General features: G+C 48.2%; 1 protein-coding gene across 4 annotated transcripts in view; it reads left to right on the top strand.

Moving 5' to 3' along the window:
* The window catches only part of UBE2F (ubiquitin conjugating enzyme E2 F (putative)), a 32,200-nt gene extending 13,590 nt beyond the window's left edge, over nucleotides 1-18,610 (top strand). Inside the window, exons 4-10 of one of the 4 annotated variants that reach the window (XM_008138441.3) lie at nucleotides 1,209-1,274; nucleotides 6,087-6,154; nucleotides 8,429-8,499; nucleotides 9,810-9,867; nucleotides 12,398-12,430; nucleotides 14,800-14,862; nucleotides 17,401-18,610. In XM_008138441.3, the coding sequence (XP_008136663.1) occupies nucleotides 1,209-1,274; nucleotides 6,087-6,154; nucleotides 8,429-8,499; nucleotides 9,810-9,867; nucleotides 12,398-12,430; nucleotides 14,800-14,862; nucleotides 17,401-17,451 (410 nt within the window). In that variant the 3' untranslated portion in view covers nucleotides 17,452-18,610. Of the gene's footprint in view, nucleotides 1-1,208; nucleotides 1,275-6,053; nucleotides 6,155-8,428; nucleotides 8,500-9,809; nucleotides 9,868-12,397; nucleotides 12,431-14,799; nucleotides 14,863-17,400 lie in introns of all 4 variants that reach the window. The other 3 variants (XM_028140717.2, XM_054722740.1, XM_054722739.1) reach the window with 3 other exon arrangements.
* Nucleotides 18,611-19,445: the final 835 nt, after the last annotated feature.

Below are 19,445 nucleotides of genomic sequence, written 5' to 3'. Positions count from 1 at the left end.
GGTTTGGTCCCAGGGCCCCAATCAGGGTGTGTGCCAGAGTGCGTGTAGGAGGCAACTGGTCAGTGTGTCTCTTTCACATCAATGTTTCTTTCTCCCCACTTCCCATCCTCCCTTCCACTCTCTAAAAATCAGTGGGAAAAGTATCTTCAGGTGAGGGTTAACAACAACAACAAAAAGAAGTGATTTTCTTGTTTTCTCCTCCCATCATGTCTTCTCCCCCACCCCCAATGTGAACATTTACACACACGTAGACATTTAATCAAGGACCACAACAACTTTCCACTTAAACACAGTTCATTTTGTCTTTGAATATGAATCTTACAGATTGCGGTTTTTAGCCCATAGAGTATAGCTTCAGCTTTACCTAAAAATTTGGATTAAAAATAATAAAACTTTATAATTGGCTTTCAAACCAATATTTTAACTAAATAGCTTAGGTTTAACTAAACATCTTAGCTCTTACAGCTAAAATGTCAGATTAAAAAGGCTACATGCTAGTCCTGGCTGGTGTGGCTCATTTGAGTGGAACATCATCCCATACACCAAAAGGTGCGGGTTCGATTCCTGGTCAGGGCACCTGCAGGCAGCTTATCTCTCTCTCTCTCTCTCTCTCTCTCTCTCTCTCTCTCTCTCTCTCTCTCTCTCCCTCTCTCTCTCTCCTCTTTAAAATTAATTTTTAAAAATGTTTAAAAGGTTACATGCTATATCCCTCTTCTTTTCTCCTTTTCTCCCTACCTCACCCCCAGTTACAGTGGGGAGATCTAAATTCCTTTATACAAATAGGCCACTTACTGTGGTAGGTGCGAATGACTGGTGCTAGGTGAGCAGACCAGAAGTTTGACCTGGGTTCTTTTTCTGGTTTCCCTATGTGTAGTGAGCCTTTATTTATCCATGTGTTTTAATCTCCCTGAGGTATGGTTTCTTCTTTTCTAAGTAAAGTAGCCTGATTCTTGAAATTAATGGAAAGATTTCTATTGTTAGTGACCATTTAAAGGAAAGAAAACATCTCAATCTAGAATTAAGTAGTAAAAGACAGTAGCAGGAAATCACATGGGAAAAATCACTGGTTTGCCAGTTTAGCACATTGGCACAATTATCAAACAAGCAAGGGGATCCAACACCGTTAACCTGGGTGTGTGTTTCGAGGTTAGCCTCATGGGAGCTGCCACCAGCCCTCAAAACTTCCTGACGTGCTATTTCTCTTGCAGGTACATGTAAAGTGCATTTTCCTGATCCAAACAAGCTTCATTGCTTTCAGCTAACTGTGACCCCAGGTAATATTCTTATATACTTCTTACACAGCAAATTTTAAAGGCTGCCCAAATAATCTTTGGCTTGATTTGTCCTCTAACTTTTTGAGTTTATGACAGTAATGACCTTTCCATATGACATCAAGATATATACTTTGTGGTCAAATAGAGCCTAATGCTGTGAATCTGAGGTATTCATTCCAGTAACTAGGGACAGACCAGGCCACAGTGAACAAGGACAGGTTGCTGGTGTGTGGTGAGGAGTGTGCGCTCTGGGTTCAGATCCTGCTCTGTATGTAGCAGCTATGGGACCATGAAATTACTTCCTGACCTCTCAGCCACAGCCCACCAGCATGGAGTGGGATGGAACGGGCCTACCTCCCAGGACAGTTGTGAGGATTATACAGATAGCGGAGTGCAGCACAGGTGGACAGGGCAGATTGCCAGCTGTCCTCCTTGGGACTGATAAGTGTCTCAGCTGCAGGTGCCCGACTCTTCCCTGGTCACACTGGGCAACGGGAGGGAGGACTGTGGTTTTCTGTTCACAGTGCAGCTCCAAGGGTTCCAGGTTCCAGCACAGGGCCAGCATTACCTTGGGCAGTGGGTATGGTGCCAATGGGAGGGAGGGAGGGAAGGGGAGGACCAAGGGAATTAACTAGAGGGAAAGGAATGTTGTGGAGGAAGTGAGGGTGCTGTATGTGGAGGATGGAGAGGGGATGAGAAACAGACTCAGGAGTCACTAGCTAATTTAAAAGTGAAAGAATGCAGAATTTCAGTAGGTGATAATGACCCACAAATAAGCCCTGGAATTGTCTTCCTATAGGTAGAGAGAGAGAGAGAGAGAGAGAGAGAGAGAGAGAGAGAGAGAGAGAGAGAGAGAGAGTGATGTGTGTGTGTGTGTGTGTGTGTGTTTCCTGTAAGATGTTTTTTATAATAGGAGAAATCCCATTTTCAAAATGTGCTTGAAAAGTTTTAAAAATTTATTGAATCCATGTGGTGGTTCCATAAACTGCTCTGGGACATGAACATAAATTCACTCTGGTACTATTTCCACTAAGATGAGTGCACTAGCATAGAGTTAAACCTGAATGGGCTGTTCCATATGCCTGATGCCCAAAGATAACCAGACTTGGCACGTCAAGCTGAAATGGCGAAATGGTGACCACTCTTGGCCACCTTCCTAAAACCCACTGCATGCTCTGCTGGTTTTATTGAAGGGCACCGAGCACTTTGTGTTTCTTGGTGACTCAGATCACCAGTGCAGGGTATTTTCAGAAATTGTCATGGGGATGAAGACTGGTTCTCTGTTGAGTAAGCAGTCTCAGAGTTGTGTATTTGTAGTAAAAACATTGGCTGCCCTCTGCCTTTCTGGGCATTGTCAGTGGCTCTCAGGGATTCTGTGGCTGTGTCCTGCCCAAGCGTTGGTTTTGTGTCCTTCTCAGCCACCATGGACTTTGCCATGCTTGTCACTATCTTCCTGGAGTGGGTTTGTGTCAAACCTTTGGTTAAGTGTTTCTTTTTTTTTTTTTTTTAATTGCATTCCTCCCTGCCCCCCTAATTACATGGATGTTGTGATGATGTACATGACACTGTCTTTCATGTTCTTTCTGTTCTTGAAAACAGAGCTCATTTGTTATGGTTTTGGTATTCTCTGTTGGATCAGGTTAAAAAGGAACTTGTTTCTGTGCCTGTAACTGTGAGTATTTAGCATTTCTGTTTGTGATATGTGCATGTCAGGGACACGATTGTCGCCTGGAGCTGTGCCCAGCGTGCTCCTCACATACTGAGTCAGAGAGCCTGTGGCTCCTGCCCTTGGTTAAGAGAAGCAGGGCTGCTATCTGCCAGCCCTGAACACTGGCCCGATAGCCTGGTTTTTAAAAGACTTTCTGGAGTCACACTCCTTTTAGCATTAAAAAAACTGACAGAGATGTGCGTAAGAAGTAGAGTTTTAAGGATGGATGAAGCAGGTGGTGTTGACACTGGATCATTTGCAGCCAGTAATCTTGGGGCCGAGTCCGAAAGCCCAGGAATGACTGTGTGCCATCTCAGCACTGGTGCTCAGGGTGGAAGAGCTGCTTCTGCATTTGAAGCTCAAAGCTCTTCGACTGGCTTCGGGCAACTTGATGACATTTCAGTTTTGGTGGTTTTTGGAGTGTCCCTCATGCTTGGAAATAAATGTGCTCTTCAGAGAAAAGATGGAACTGAAATTTGGTGACAGAGGAGAAGAAATGAATTTAGGAGAAAACAAAGTCTTCACATGGACTCACAAAAGAAAACAAAAAATACTAGCAAGTGAAACGAAACAAAACAAAGCAAAAACCCCAAACACTGGCTCATCTCTTCCCCAGAGCCTCCTGTGAGGTTTGACACACTGGGCCCGTTAGGTCATAGTTGCCCAGCTGGTCTGTGGAGGTCCCTCAGCCTGCCCCACTGTGGTGTGGAGGCTTTTAGGCAGAGGGGGCTGTGGACATAAATAACAATTATTATTTTAATTTTAGGTTTTCCTTTGTAAGTACATTTATTGGGGTATAAAATTACAAACAATAAAATGCACTAATTTTTTTAAAATACTTTTTTTATTGATTTCAGAGAGGGATAGAGAGACAGAAACATCAATGATGATGAGAGAGAATTCCAGTCAGGCCATATGCCCAGGTTGAAGGTTTGGTCCCGTGTGGGGCATACAGGAGGCAGGCAGTCAGTGATTCTCTTTCTCTCTCATCATTGATGTTTCTATCTCTCTCTCCCTCTCCCTTCCTCACTGAAATCAATAAAAATATATATATATTTTAAAAAGAATGGAATATCTGAGTCATGGGAAAGATATATTTAATTTTTTTAAGAAACTTTCTAAAGTGGTTGTACCATACACCAACTAGCAATGTGTGACAATTTCTGACTCTCCTACTGTCTTACGTACTTATCAGTGTTTGGGTGGGAAATTGTATCTCATCGTGGATTTAATTTTTATTGAGACTGTGTTGACACTATACATCAGTCCAACAAGAAGTGACATCTTAACAATATTGAGTATTCCAATCCATGAGCATGCTGAACATCTGTATTTACTTAGGCCTTCTTTACTTTCTCTTGGCAGCGTTTTGTAGTGTTAATGTATATATAGGTCCTGCAAGCACTTTGTTAAATATGTCACTAAGGATTCATTATTTTTTGAAGTTGTTGTAAATGGTATTTAAAAAATTTCTATTTTACTTGTTATTAGTATATAAAAATGCAATTGATAATTTAAAAATATTTTTTTATTGATTTCAGAGAAGGGAGAGAAAGAGATAGAAACATCAGTGATGAGAGAGAATCATTTTCGGCTGCCTCCTGCACGCCCCTTCCTGGGGATATGCCCTGACTGGAAATTGAACCGTGACCTCCTGGTTCATAGGTTGACACTCAATCACTGAGCCACACCGGCCAAGTAATGCATTTGATTTTTTAAAATATATTGATTATGTGTCTTGTTACCTTGCTAAATTCATTTATTAAATTCTGGTATCATTTTTTGTTGTTAATCCTCACCTGAGGATATTTTTCCATTGATTTTTAGATAGAGTGGAAGGGAGGGAGGGAGACAGACAGAGAGAGACAGAAACATCGATGTGAGAGAGATACATCAATTGGTTCCTTCCCACAAACGCCCCGATGAGGGCCAGGGATTGAACCTGCAACCCAGGTAAGTGCCCTTGACTGGGAATTGAACCCATGACCCTTCAATTCAAGCACCAATGTTCTAACCAGTGAAAAATACCAGCCAGAGCTGGGAAAGACCTTTTAAGCGTAATACCAAAGAAAGAAACCACAGAAAGACTGGCTTAAAATAAAAGCTAGTTGGACAACAAAATCAAATGCAAGCAGCAGATATTAAATGTTTATTTTGTGTAAACAGCTGAGGGAAGCGGTAAGATGTAGTATTGCTGATTTGTTCCTGATGAGAAATAATTTGGGGGAAGTTGAACCTTTGTTTTAAAGATGGGTTAATTTTGTCAAATTGTAGAATTTAATTACTGCTGGGCATGTCCAGGCTGGTGCACATTCGTCCCCGGCGCCCTCTGCTGGCGGCAGCTCGCAGCGTTTACACCCAGGAACCTGCCTCACCTGCAGGTGGACTCTAGAAGAGGCAGAGTGTCTGGTGGCACAGTTAAGGGCATTGGCACAGTGCTGTGGGGTCTGCAGACCTGGGGAGTGGCATGGAGGTGCCACTGCAAATCTGGGCCTCCTGCATGCCTGCCCCCCCAGCTGTTGACCAGGAACATTAGCGAGGCAGCAATTTTGTCTGGTTCAAGGGTGTGTCCCCAGGGCTTGGAGCAGTGCCCTGCACAGGGTCTGTCCTAGTAAACCTTTGTTAAGCAGCCAGAGGCCATGTGCCAGGCACTGGGGGTTCAGCAGTCACCACTAGTCTCTTACTCCATGGAACTGACATTCTTGTGGGGAGACCAGCAGCAAACAGGTGACCACATAACTTAAATAAGGCGTTACCTGTCATGAGATGTGATGAGGGGACATGCTGGGTGCTGCGGTGCAGAATAGGTGGGCCCAGGTAAGAGCAGGCTGCTTAGGTCAGGGTTCTGGAGACTGAAGAGGAGGAGCCAGTCTTCAGGAGGAGGAGGACATGGGGCCAGGGAGGAGGCCAGAGCAGGCAGGCATAGTGGAGCGGTGTCTGAACCGGGTCGGGCAGGATCTGGTAGCCTGACGAAGGACCCTGAGTCCTCTTGTGAACTCTTACTCCTCTGTGTTTGCCATATCCTAACATGGTGTTTGCTTTTGTTTCCTTTTTTTTTTTTTAATTTAAAGGATTTTTTGTTTTGTTTTGTGTTTTTTTGATAGATGAGGGTTACTACCAGGGTGGAAAATTTCAGTTTGAAACAGAAGTTCCTGATGCATACAACATGGTGGTGAGTAGCCTGTGCACGAGCCCCCGTTTCCCCTTCGCGTGGCTGGTGGCCGTAACAGGGCCCGGCACTCCCCAAACCGTGTCCCCTGTTACCACCCAGTCCTGGGACTGAGCATGAAATCCCTGATGTTCTGTGGGTAGTGTCACTCAGCAGCAGTATCTAGAGTCCTAGTAGAGAGATGTCTTTTGTGAACAAGTGCTTGTGAGGACTGCTGGGCAGTCTGCCCTGGGAGCACAGCCCCGCCCTCCGGAGACCGTGTGCCAATTGGCAGCTTCACCTAGTGCTTGGATATTCCCTTTTCCTAAACTCATCAAGATGGCATATTTTCATTATTTTTTTCCTTTTTGCCATTTTGGGAAGAAATAAGTGTTTTCTAATTGTCATTTGAACTTTCATTTCTTAAGTAGGATGTTAAATACTTTTTCTACTTATTAGCTACTCATGTTTTTTATGAGCTGTTTTGTGCTTAGCCCTTTGATCTGTTCGGTATTTGTTTTTCTTACACAGAAAGTATGCGAAACTATTTTTAGTTTTCTTAGCTGTGCTGTAAATATTTTCCTTGTTTTTTCCTGTCTCCTGTTGTTCTTTAAAAGTTCGTTTTTTGTCTCATCACTGTAATCAAGTCTACTTTTCTTTCATGAGCTTTTCATGTTATGAAATGCTTTAAAGAGACCTGGACCCAATAGCTCATCTCCACTTCCTCCAGTGCTCTGTGGCTCTCACCTGTGTGTGTCCTGCATCGGGACGGAGCTCTGAGTGGGGCTCTCACTGTGTTCTAGTGCCTAGCCGCTTGTCCACTGAAGAACCCCTTTCCCTGCAGTGGCTGTCATTTATTACACTCTTATCCCTGGGATGAATGGATGCAGTGCCAGCCACTGGGGTGGGTGGGTGGACTAGCTATTTCCTGTTTATCTAATTTTGAGGGTGGTGGGGTCTGCAAGAACAGTTCTGTTTGGAAAGTACGTCTGAATCTGGGTCCATGGTTCTCATGCAGAGGTTTCAGTTAAGAGTGCCATTGACAAGGGAGGTGTCTGTGCAAGGTGTGAAGGGACAAGGAGAAAAGGGGGCAGATGCAGACAGATACACTAGTTAGGGTGACCATGTGCAGGCTGGGACTCCATGAAAGGGAGGGAGAGAGGGAGAGAGCTCGGTTCCTTCAGGTGCTGAGCCGGCCAGTGATTCAGTCTGCCCATGGTGTTAACTATAGTCAGGTACCCACTAGTTAACTATATTGTTACTCAGTAGTTCACTATATTCAGTTGCCCATTAGAGAGAGTTACACAGCCTGGCCTCCCTACTTCAGCCTGCAGGCCTCACTGGAGTGCAGGCTGTCCTAGCATCTCCCTCTCAAATGCACTCTCATTCATTTGCCGAAAAGCAGATGAGCATATTAAACTTACTCTGGACCTAAATCTGTAATCCTCAGACACCTATATTTGCATAGTTAGATGAATCATTTTTTAGAGTCTCATGATATCTTGGTTTTTTTAAATCAGGAAGAAAATTCATAATGGTGCTGAGAGAGTATGTTTGCTTTTTAATATTTTTAAATTGATTTTTAGAGAGAGGACCGGAAAGGGAGAGAGAAACATGATGTGAGAGTGAAACATCAGTCGGCTGCCTCCTGCACAGCCCCTATTGGGGATTGAGCCCGCAACCTGGGCATGTGCCATGACCAGGAATCGAACTGTGACCTCCTGGTTCAACCCCTGAGCCACACTGGCCAGGCTGCTTTTATAGTTTTAAAAGAACAATTTGATTCAACACACCACATCATAAACAACGTTGGACTGCCTTATTTCCCAGTACTCGTTTCATTCTCCCTGCTGTGAGTGTAAATGGGCCAGACTTCCATCTAGGAAGATGGCAGTGGCATCTTCAGGAACACACACAGGGAACGGCACCACTTCGGGAGCAGTAACTTTCAGCCACAGCTCAGCAACTTCGCCAGAAGAATCTGTGGGGTCCTGTTGGCATTGGGCAAGAGCGTTGCAGACGCCCCCTGGAGTGCACGTGGGCTCCTCCTCACAGCAGGCCCAGTCACCATCAGGCCCCGGGGCTTGTAGAGGGTTCTGTTGGGGGCACGGCAGGCTTTACCAGCAAGACTAGCACATGTGGGTGCAGGGTGACAACACAGGCCTGCATGGGTGATGTGAGCCAGTATCGAGGTTAAATGCCTAGTAAGGAGGAGAACGAGGGACTGGGTGGGCCCGTGGTGAGGCTGTGGTCTGTGACGTGCTTGGAGGGCCTGTGACCTCTCTCTCTGCATTGCAGCCACCCAAAGTGAGATGCTTGACCAGGATCTGGCACCCCAACATCACAGAGACAGGCGAGATATGTTTGAGGTGAGTCCTCTTCTTCCTGTCTTCCACATTTCTGAGCACTGTGTGTGAGCCTTGGATTTCTAGAGGGAAGATTTTGAAGCTGGGCCAGATTGGGAGGGTTGGGAGACCTCTCTTGGGTCTTGGGGCTGCACTCAGTGCCTGGCTGCTGCCTCCAGACCCGAGGCCTCCTACGTCCTTTGCTGGACAAGGCTGTGCAATGTCATGCAGCTGCACTCCAGGAGAATTTGCCCCTTTCCTGTCCTGTTTTAATGAAGCTATAGTCCCTCCACGTGGCTGATTTTAGCTAAGAGGGAAAAATGTCATTAATGAAATCCGGGAAGAAAATGTTCTCCTTTCACTACTGCTCTGGTAAACACTATCACCTTTGAAAGGCAGTGTGCAGCCTGTGACTGCTCCGAGCTGCGCGGACAGCGGGATTCCTCGTCCTTGCTTACAGGTGCAGTTAGCACCCATTTTCCCCCTTCATATGTGGTGCCTCCTCTTCATGTCAGCCTTCTTTTTTATAGTTAAGAGTACATTTTATAAGAGTGTACCTGTTTAGAAGGCATCTTCCCTCTGAAGTGTCTGCCCTATAAGTATTGAAACTTTCAACCTGTGCCATCTTCAGTTTCAGGTGATAAGTGGCATCTGGTCCAGCTTTCTCCCTGGGTTCTCACCTGTGCTCATGTCCCCTTCCTCACTCAGAACTAGATCTGCAGCAGGAATCCCTCTTGTCACTTTTGCTGTCTTCTGAGAAATCAAATTATTAGCAGAGTATGACTAAAATTTAGCAGATGCTAGCCTGCTACAAAAGCCAGAAACATTGATCGGTTAAGATTAAAAATACAAAAACACAAAGTCCAAAGCGAAAAGCAGCTGGATTACATTGTTTGTGTAAGTCCTTACCAGTCAGTATGAAAAAGATGGACATCCCACTCTGGACAGGTGTCTCAGTTGGTTGGAGCATCATCCGTGCACCAAAAGGTTATGGGCCTGACTCCTGGTCAAGGCACATACATCGGGCTGCGGGTTTGACCCCTGGTCGAGGTGCATACAGGAGGCGGCCGATCGGTAATTGAAAAAGGTGGGCATGCCCATGGGGACAGTGGCATCAGCTGCAAACTAGTGGTGGCACAGGAGAGAAGCAGGGCAGGGAGTGCTGAGGGTGCTCCGTCTCCTTGGAGCTATTGGGTTCTGGTCAAGCAGCAGCGTGATATAATTCAGCAATGCCAAACTAATTTTTCACCAGAAAGAACCTTGGTAATAAATTTTCAAAATATGCAAAGTTCATTTTTGTGAGGATTCGCTGACCTCTGCTTTGTCTGTTCCAGTTTACTGAGGGAACATTCGATCGATGGCACTGGCTGGGCTCCCACGAGGACATTAAAGGTAGGTGCCTTTGACCACAGCCGTGCCCGGAAACCTCTCCCTCAGTAACCAGTCACCTGTAAGAACAGCCATGCCCTCTCTGTCCGGTGCACACAGGAGGCCAGGCACACCCTGACCCTCCTCTCCCCACCACCCACTACCGCCTGGGGCTGCTCAGCCAAGCACTCGCCCAGTTAGTTCCTCTGTCCCCATTCTCTGCGATGCAGGGAGCATGTCAGGTCATCTGCTCTGCCTTTGCCCTTTACCATCTTGCTTCATATAATCTACAGTTGTTTTTTCTTTCTATCTCCCTACCCCCCATCCTAGTCTTCTATAGTGTCTCACCCTTAAAGGTGAGGAGAGTTGCCAAGAGTGGGTAGAAGGGGAGGAAAAGAAAGGGGAGGTGTGACTTCGGTGTGTCCCTTCTGAGCTACCCAGAGGTACATTGCACAGAGGAGGGGCGGCAGGACAGCGCCGGGTCTGCTTTGGGGCGGGTTGTAGAGAGGGGAGCCACGGGGACTAAATAAATGACCCACTTGCTTCCACACCATGGGCTTGAGTTGCTTTCAGGGCCGATGTCATGGTGCCTGCGTGAGCCACCATCTGTAGCCTCCCCTCAAGGCGTTTTTGCAGTGGGACCCAGAGGACACGTAGCGCTTCTTCCTGTGGCCTGTTCACTCTCTCAGAAGTAGTCAGGCTTGGGCCAGTGTTCACTTGCTATTGAACAGCTACCTATCACCATCCTTGTTGACTAATGGAAATGGTTCCAAACCATTGTCACCTTTGCCCTGTCTGTGTTGGGTTGACACTGCCCAGGAGAGTGCCTCACTTTGCCCCAGACTCAGCACAAAGCTGTGGTCACCTGGGCCATGCTATCTTCCCCGGTGACTCCTCCTCTTAGCCGGGCAATGTGAAAGGGCTGTGGGTGTCAAACCAGCCTGTTTGTGAGGCTCTGAGAGCTGGCTGTACACTGCACATGCTGCCCCCTCTCAAAAGCAGTGTTTTCCCCACATGGCCCCTTTGGTTCAGTTGTGCATGGGTTATAAAAGTTGCACCAACTAAAACTACTTGAGTCTAAGTTTGGGCCAGATGCACGGAGATGCTGCTGGGCGCCGTCCCTCATGTTGAAAGGGTGACGCTGAGCAGGAAAGGACAGTCCTGGGCCCTACCCTATGGGTGCTGGGCTTCTTTTCCCACAATGCTTTGCAGACTAACTTTTAGGCCCCGCCTTCTAAAATAATGCGCAGAAACCTGACTGTATCCATCATATGCTGACTGAGTGGTTGGTCTCTGAGACCCTCCACATTCCTGTTCCTCGGCTCTCGGAAGAGGACAGTAGACACATTGCAGTGTCACTGTTCTTAGAGGACACAGGCCCAGAGCCACGTGTGGGTCAGAGTGGCCCGGCAGGCGACTGGACCTGACCACACCTCCTGGTAGACAGACTGGTGTGCAGACCACTCTGTGGCCAGAAGGGACTGGCAGGTGTTGTGGATCACTGAGGAGGCACTTTGGGGGAAGAAGAACACAGGGCCCCTTTGGGGCCCTGTCCCAGAGTCGGGACAATGCAGACTTCCTATGGTCATGACGGTGGCTCCTCAGGAGGTGTGGTCTCTACTGCCATGGGCAGCCTAGCCTGGCCTTTTCTCACCACACTCTGGGCGTGCCCTGCCCTCTTGGGACTTAGCTTCTGTCCAGGCAGTCCCTCAGCTTGGCAGGTGCTCCTTCCTGGCAGCGCCCCACATCCTCTCCCAGATGAGTTCTCTGTGGGAACACGCCTGTGGAAGCTCCTCCAGCCTGAGAGCTGGTGTTCACCCCCAGCTCTGGCCTCAGGCCTGCCTCACACCAGAAGGATGGATGGACGGACGGAGGAGTGGGTGTGTGGATAGACGAGAGACAGCAGAGAGGGCAATTGAAATAGTACTAGCAGAATATCGGATGAGAATGAGAGTAGGCCTGAAACAGACAAGCCCCTTGAGCTGATGCAAGGAAAGCCAGGAAAGAGTCTAATTAGAGTCCCCCATCACAAGTCAGTGCGGAGAGAAAGTGGGTTTCTGTCATATTTTAATTAAAATTTCTGATCTTAGAATTTTAAAAAATGTCTCCCTTGATTTTTGAAGTAACTAGAGCAAAATTTTTAAGACTCAGTGGGATAGTGGGTGATCTGGTCCCCAAGAGGCAACTGATACCAAAACAGCAGAGTTTATCTTAAAGGTGGCTGGACTCTGCCTGGGAGTGACAGGTGAGCAGTCCTGTGAGGTCAGGGTGTCCTGTGCAGAAGCTGCCTAAGGGCTGTTATCACCCAGGATTGGACTCGTCGCCCCGGGAGGGCAGTTTCTGTTCTCTGGTTTTACACTCACTGCCTGTGACTGCTCACCTCTGAAATTCCCAGAGTCTGTGGTTATAATGAGAGAAGTTGTTTTAATTTTATGGCTTGGGAAAAACAAAGCCTGCTAAGATGAATTTTGATATGGTCCAGTACGTATTTCTTACGGGTTTGAAAGACTGTGCATAGGAGCCTGAAACTTGTTTTCTTTTTTCCTCATTCCAGGATGTTGTTTGGGGATTAAACTCTTTGTTTACTGTAAGTATATTGACCAAAATCCCAAGCTTCTCTGGTTCCCCTGACTGTTGTTAGCCCATAAGAATAACACTGGGATTAAAGACAGCACCATGTCCATACTGACCCCCTTTTCTGTCACACTTTTGTGAGATGGCCCTGAGGGGGTTTGCAGTGACATGTGGGAGGTGACTGGGGGCACAGCGTCCCCACTCCCCAGGCCAGGTCGGTGGCTTCAGTCTCCTCACGTGGGGGTGGGTCCTCTGGCAGCACCTGGCAGCCCCGCTCCAGCTGCTCTCACAGCAGCCCCAGCCCATAGCCCTATTCACTCCCACGTGTCCTAGTTTGAGTGAAGGAGGATGTGCTCATCCATCTTGAGGCTTTTCACAAACCCAGAACCTTTGAGTCATTCTCGTATTAGTGATGAGCTGCCAACAGAGTTCACTGTCTTCAGAAAACAGCTCATCATGGCAGGGCTGTAGGGCAGTAAGGGGCATGGGAAAAAGCTAAGATGGGCACAGCTGAAAGCTGGAGTTTAGATTTTATATATTATGTGTTCCTTGGAGTTTTTGATCAAAAAAGAAATTAACTTCTTTGGAGGAAAGAAAAAAGCTGTGCTACTGTTGGTAAAACCTAAGGTCCCTGCATGAAAAGGAGGCCGTCCGGGACAGTGGCTGTAGGAGGGCCAGCTTCCTGGCTCATAGTGATGTGCCTACAGGGTGACCTGGGGTGGTGCTGCTGTCCTCAACCTGTCATCAGAGGTCACAGGCTTCTCATTCTTGTATTCAGCAAAATAAAAAACAAACAAAGCCTTGAAATTAGACTCCAAGTCCCCATCTTTCTTGCCTTCTGATGTGATGTCACTTGGCAGCACCTGGAACACAAGCAACCAACGCTTGCTGATTTCAGGACCTCCCTTAGTCTCCATGGGCAGGTAATACCAAGGGGAACGAGCATCTGGACGATTTTCTGCTGGGCCCAGTCGTTTCGCTGTGATTCTGTTTTTGACTTTCATATAAGTGAATGAAGTGTTACTTCTGGAGCAGCGCGGCCTGAGCATGGTTCACACTCTGCCTGGCGGCCAGGCCTCTCTGTCACAGCCAGAGAGCACAGGGCCGACGCTCATTGCCGTTCTCCCCCACAGCAGAACAGGCCGAAACCCATCCTGCTCCCTCCGGGTGCCTTGGCCCTGAATCGGAAATGATTGTGACCAGCAACTCGCTGCAAGGGAATTATGGGGAGGAAATAGTGGTGGCTCCTTGGAATTTTCTTTTTTCTCTTAAAGAAATCTGGTATAATCTTCACCCCTCCAAGTGCTCCAAACCTCCCAAATTCTAATGAGCCAATTTAGATTAATAATTAAACCTGTCATGGTTATTCCAACCAGTATAGTCATTTTAGGTCAAAGATGTGTGTGGTAAAGAAGATAAGGAATTCTGTGTGTCTGGTGTGGTCTTTGTACACACCGGGTGTCTTGTCTGATATGTACTTTATGTTTTTACCTGTTTCCACGTCTTAGAGTTTACTTTCCCCACCATAAATGACCATAGAGATTTACAGTTTTTGTTATATTTTCTTTCTTTGTCAATATTTATTTCCAAATCAGGGATACAGTCCACAAATTTAGCACTTGCCCTGAGGAGGAATATGGTTGTCTGCAATGGTCCTTCTGTGGCTTTGGAAAGTGGGGGCTCATTATAAAACCAACCTTACTGCCCGGGTAGAGGAGGCACACTCCATATGGAGATCAGACGTGGCCCGTCTGAAATCCCTGGTGTTGCTTGAGGGAGGGGGAGTAGCCATCCCAGGGCTTTCCTAAGGTAGAAGGGGGCTGGTGCCCCCACACCCCGCAAGGCCCTGGAACACCCGCCTGAGGCACCATCCTGCATTCAGCTGGGTTCCAGGCCGTGAGTGATGCTTGGGAAGGCGAGTTAGAAGATCAAAGGAAACTGCAGTTAAGGTCAAATAGAAACCACAGACTTACAAAGGCAAAGTTGTTAATCACAAAATGAAGGGGGGGCGGGATTAATTTTGAAAGAAAAAAGAGAATAATGGGACTTTAACTTGGGAAGCTCATAATGACTGGTTTTTCATTCTCCAGTTACCAATAGCATTAGAAATTAATGTGATTGCTGTTGCCCCCATTTTCACCAATTTTGGACAGTTACATGTAAATATGACCCCCCCCCTTCTTCAGCTATTCATCTCCATGTAGAACAAAGTGCAAGTTGAGTGCTCTCTATCAGAGGAGCTTCATGGTGGACTCCTCAGCTCCCCGGGCTTCATTCTGCAGTGTGCTGGTCGGTTTCAGTAGCCTAGTTCTTAACATGAAGATGTATCACAGCAGAGAAACAGAATCTTTCCCTTGTTTATGTTATGTCTCTGTCTTTAAGGATCTTCTGAACTTCGATGACCCACTGAATATCGAGGCTGCAGAGCATCACCTGAGGGACAAGGTAGGCCGGGGACATGAAGGTCCTGGCTGGTGTGTTTGGTAAAGAGATAACTGTATCTCTGGACTAGATAAGCGCAAAGATGAGAATGGTGGGATCCGGGACTGGAATTTAAAGCAATTTATAATGACATGTCACAATGCATGAGTGGTTTCAGTGAAGTGTTTGACCACTTTCAGTAAAGTGTCAGACACGTGTTTTATTGGGAGAGAATTCGTAGAATTCTGGTATACTGTTCCTTTACCTTTAGCAACATCGGAACATAGAAGGGACCGTGGGTGGCATGATGCCCTCAGTGCCCTCTGGGCCCCCAGCAGCCTCCTCACCTTCCACACCTTTCCCAGAGCTCTGTGACTGTGTAATGAATGGGGTCATATTCATTACTCCAGTCTCAGTCCCTTTTTTTCCCTCCAATGCATGAAGTGTCACTCTTCTACTTTCAGAACCGTTCCTTGTCTCATAAGCAGCTCTACATACTTATTCAGCCATTCTCTTACTGGCGGGCACTCGGTTTTTCCCACTGGTTTTTTTCCCCTACTACAACAGTAATGTAGTAAATACCCTTGTACACATGTCCTTACAAAGCATGTGGACAGGGCCTGGGATCTGCACGGGTCTGGGAGCCGGCCTGTGGGACTGGGAGGAGGCTGGCAGCTTGTTGAGCCTCGCAGGGGGCCACCTGATTCCTTGGAGTGCCCAGCATGTGTTCCATGCAGACTTAGGAAACCAGTGATAGGCACTTCAGGGAGCAGGAGGTTCTACAGTGGAACTGAAGGGTCAGGCAGAGGAGGGGTCACGCAGAGGAGGGTCGTTTGGCAGGCGACCTGAGGAGGCTGGGGCAGCACAGGTCTTCAGGACAGGTGCAGGGTGTGAGATGGCTCTGTCCCTGCCCACCTCTGGGCCACCCTGGCTGGGGGTTGCCCAGCAACGCCTCAGTTAGTCCACTGCTGACTAGCCTCGCAGGCTGCTCCTGGGCCCAGAGCCTTTCAGGAGGCTTCGTTTATGTTGTACTCACTCCACTTGTCACTGCTGCTGACAGGGATCAATCAGCGTGCGATTATTCCAGCCCATGTGGACTCAACCTTGTCAAGGGAAGACAGTGGTAACAGCAGGGGACACTCTTGTGGAGCTGTGACAAAGCTCATACAGATGGCTCTAGTTCTGTCTTTCTTGGAAGGCTGCTTCCTATTCTTTGTATGATATAAGGGCAGGTTTGCAATTAATAAACTTCTCCCTAGTCAGATGGTCCTAAAATCGGTGAAACAGTGATGCCTCCACATGAACTCTTAGATGTGCCCAGACCGACCTGCATCCTGATGTCGAGTCACGATCATGGTGTCTCTCTGCTCACTTTCTCTTGTAGTCATTTTCATCCCAAGGTTGACCGCTTGAGTACCAGATGAGGTGCTCAATGCTCAGGGGGATCAGTGGACAGACAGTCTCTGTCCCCGTGCAGCGTGCATTCTAGTGGGAGGAGGCAGAGCAGAGATAAGCCATCAACATGGAAGGTGCGGGGGGACAGGAATGTTGTGTGTGTGGCGAGGGGGCGGGGGGGGCGTTGATGGGTTTTGCACTTTATGGAGGATGTTCAGGGAAGGCCTTTCCGATAAGATGTGACTGTAGATGTGAAGTGAGCCAGGTGGGTCTCAGGGAGCAGTATTCCAGAGACGGACAGCAGTGCTAAGGCCCCAAGGTAGGAACATGCTCCAGGTGTTCAGGGCAGAACACAGGGGCCACGTTACTTGAGCAGGAGGGCAGTGGTGAATCGACAGTATCAGCAACCCTGAGTGGCCCTCCCAGGTGCCAGGCATTGTCCCACACTCTTCCCAGAGTACATTTGTTCTCCTGACTCCAGGAGGGAGGGCCTCTTGTTAGCCCTTATTCTCTGCTGAGAGACTCACCAGGAAGGGGCAGAGCCCCAGATGTGAACATAGGGGGTCTGGCTGCAGGGCCCACAGGGGGACAAAGGGAGATGTGGGAGGCATAGCGGCCAGAGCACACAGGGCCTTCTGAAGATGTGGACTCCAGGCTTTGTCCTTGGTGAGGTGATGAGAGCAAAGGGGATTAGGATTAAGCAGAGGCACCTTTGGGTGGAGGGTGCCTTGGGGCCTTCACTTCACATCCAGTGAGCTTGGGCTGTAGTTCCTTAGGAGCTGCGAGTATTGTTGGCTTCTGGGCACTGTGGTAGTGACCTGGTGAGAGTTTGTAGGGGCTGTGGAGCCTCTGAGTGCAGCACCGTCCGTGGACAAGTGCGGGTGCCCTGACCTTGAACATACTTGTGGGCCTCACTCTCCCCATCTGCAAAATGAAAGGTCTTGGGATCCCTTCTGCTCCAGCTGTTTGTACTCCCTGCCCCCGTAACCCTGGCACAATGTCTTGCACACAGTGGGCACCCAGGGGAACCAGCCCCATAGGTCTCTGGTGGCCCTGCCACCTTGGCTGCGGAAGGCTGAACTCTCAGTGGGCCCTTGGCTCGGTGGCTCCCACTTGTTCCTTAGTTGTCACTCACCCTCACTAACTTGCTCTTCTCGTGTTCCACAGGAGGACTTCCGGAACAAAGTGGAAGACTACATTAAGCGGTACGCCAGATGATAGGAGGGGCGCTGCAGCGCGGACTGTGCTAGAGGGTCGTCTCCAGCTCTTGAGGGGGCCTCCATCCCAGTCCTCGCTTCCCGCAGACCCTGGCTCTGCTGGGTCTTGTGACATGTCCTGCGGAGGAACCTCTTCACGACTGCCCATTGTAGACAGAGTTCCACATAAATACAGCAAGAAAATGTGTTTGGGCTCTAAAGAGTTGTCTGCTTACCTTAACATGTTTACTTTGTGAACCTGTACTGTATAGGCTGAGGAAATGCTTGAGAAGTGTAATGAACTCAGAATCGGAGCTTGCTTCTTACCTTCCCCCAAATCACTTCCCTGCACAGCAATGCCAATGACCTGCCAGGAGCTGGCAGGTGGGCGGTCCCGAGCACGCTGCAAACTGTGATTGGATGAGCAGTCTCTTATCTCCTCCCATGAATGTCAGCCCTGCCTCAGTGTCTGAGGCTTCCCAGAATGCAGTCATTCACTGTAGATCTCTTACTGAAATGCGTATTTTATTTAATGTAAGTATATTTTGGAACAGATTTGTAATTTGTACAATTTAATGCTTTAATTATTTTTTTCTATTCTCCTTTAGTTTGTATTTTCATTGTATAGAGCAGACAGAAAGATGTTGGGTCAAGCAATTATTGAAGAGAAATACAAAGAAAATATGAAAGACATTCATTCTGTCCAAATGCAGTGAGAATTTGGGTCTTAAAAACCAGCTCTTGCTTTCAGGTCTGGGTGGGGCAAAGAAGTTTTAGAACCTGTGAGGCTAGAGCTGGATGATTTTGGGGGAAAAAAAGGCAGGGAGTCCTTTGTTGCATTTGGCCCAGAGGAACTGGCTGGAGTGGGGCTGGGTGTTTCTGAGGGTCATGTGCTTAGGAACTAGTATGCAGGGACTAGAGCTACTTATCAGAGACCCAGACCCTTGCTCCTGAGGGACAGGAGAAACCTCAGGAAGCAGCCAAACAATGTCTGATGCCACTGAGACTACACCTGTGGCCTCAGTCTGCTGTGGTTCCAGGCCCGAGTGGAGGGCGGGAATCAGAACAGCATACAGCCATGCTCGGTCAGGTCTGCACACTTCAGAGGCAGCACACTCAGGAGACCCCTGGACCCGTGATGTCATATGCAAATAAATATCTGTATGGTTTTGTCCACTGCCTGCCTGGCACTCTCCAGTTTGACTGACAGCCTCCTCGCCTCTGGGTTTCCCATCTACCTAGGCTGATATGTGCTTTTCTTGATTCACAGTATCAAGTATCATCTGATCTGAAGGTCAGCAGGGGAGCAATGTAGGCCATACTTCCTGTTTGTGACCAGGAATTGTGCCCATTAGACTTGAGGGTGGCCTCTGCTCGTGGGCCACCTCTGGTACACAGAGGGGGAAGGGTCGGGCTGGATAAAGGGCATGGTGGCATCTGAGTGGTGCAGGCCTATCAGGGAGGCACAGTAGTCCCCATCCCCAGGCCAGGCAGAGGCACCGCAGCTCCTGCAGTTGTCATTGGAGCTTGTCAGTGTCCCTGGAGCTCACTGGTCGGGCATTAGGCCATCCTCTGCCAGGTGGTCAGGTCAGCAGCAGGCCCGCCCACACACCTGATTTCTGCCCTGTGACCCAGGGCACGAGTTCCCTGCCAGGGTCCTAGCACACGCATGGGCTGTCAGGGCGGGCACAGGTGCCAGTGCAGGTGGAAGGGTGTCAGGGCTTGTGGTTAAATGGACCAGACTGAAAGGGGTTCCTGTTGATTCCGACTTCCAAATATTTGACATAGAAAAATGCTTGATCAGGGATCAAGTCTTTTAAAAATGTCATTTCCACAGCACTGGACCTTCCCTTTCTGTCCAGGGAAACCCCATCTTGTCAAGCAGCACACCCAGCTCATCCCACTGCCATAAGCACCTAGTCTTTGTCCTCCAATTCAGTGGCGTGGGACCCTGACTTCCAGGCCTTGTGGCCTTCTTGGGGTCTCCCCACTCGGGGAAAAGTAACAGTTCTGCTT

This window comes from Eptesicus fuscus, chromosome 11 (genome assembly GCF_027574615.1).
Source record: "Eptesicus fuscus isolate TK198812 chromosome 11, DD_ASM_mEF_20220401, whole genome shotgun sequence".
NCBI lineage: Eukaryota > Metazoa > Chordata > Mammalia > Chiroptera > Vespertilionidae > Eptesicus > Eptesicus fuscus.
Note: the sequence above shows the minus strand (reverse complement) of the source record. Positions and strands in the feature narration are given on the sequence as shown.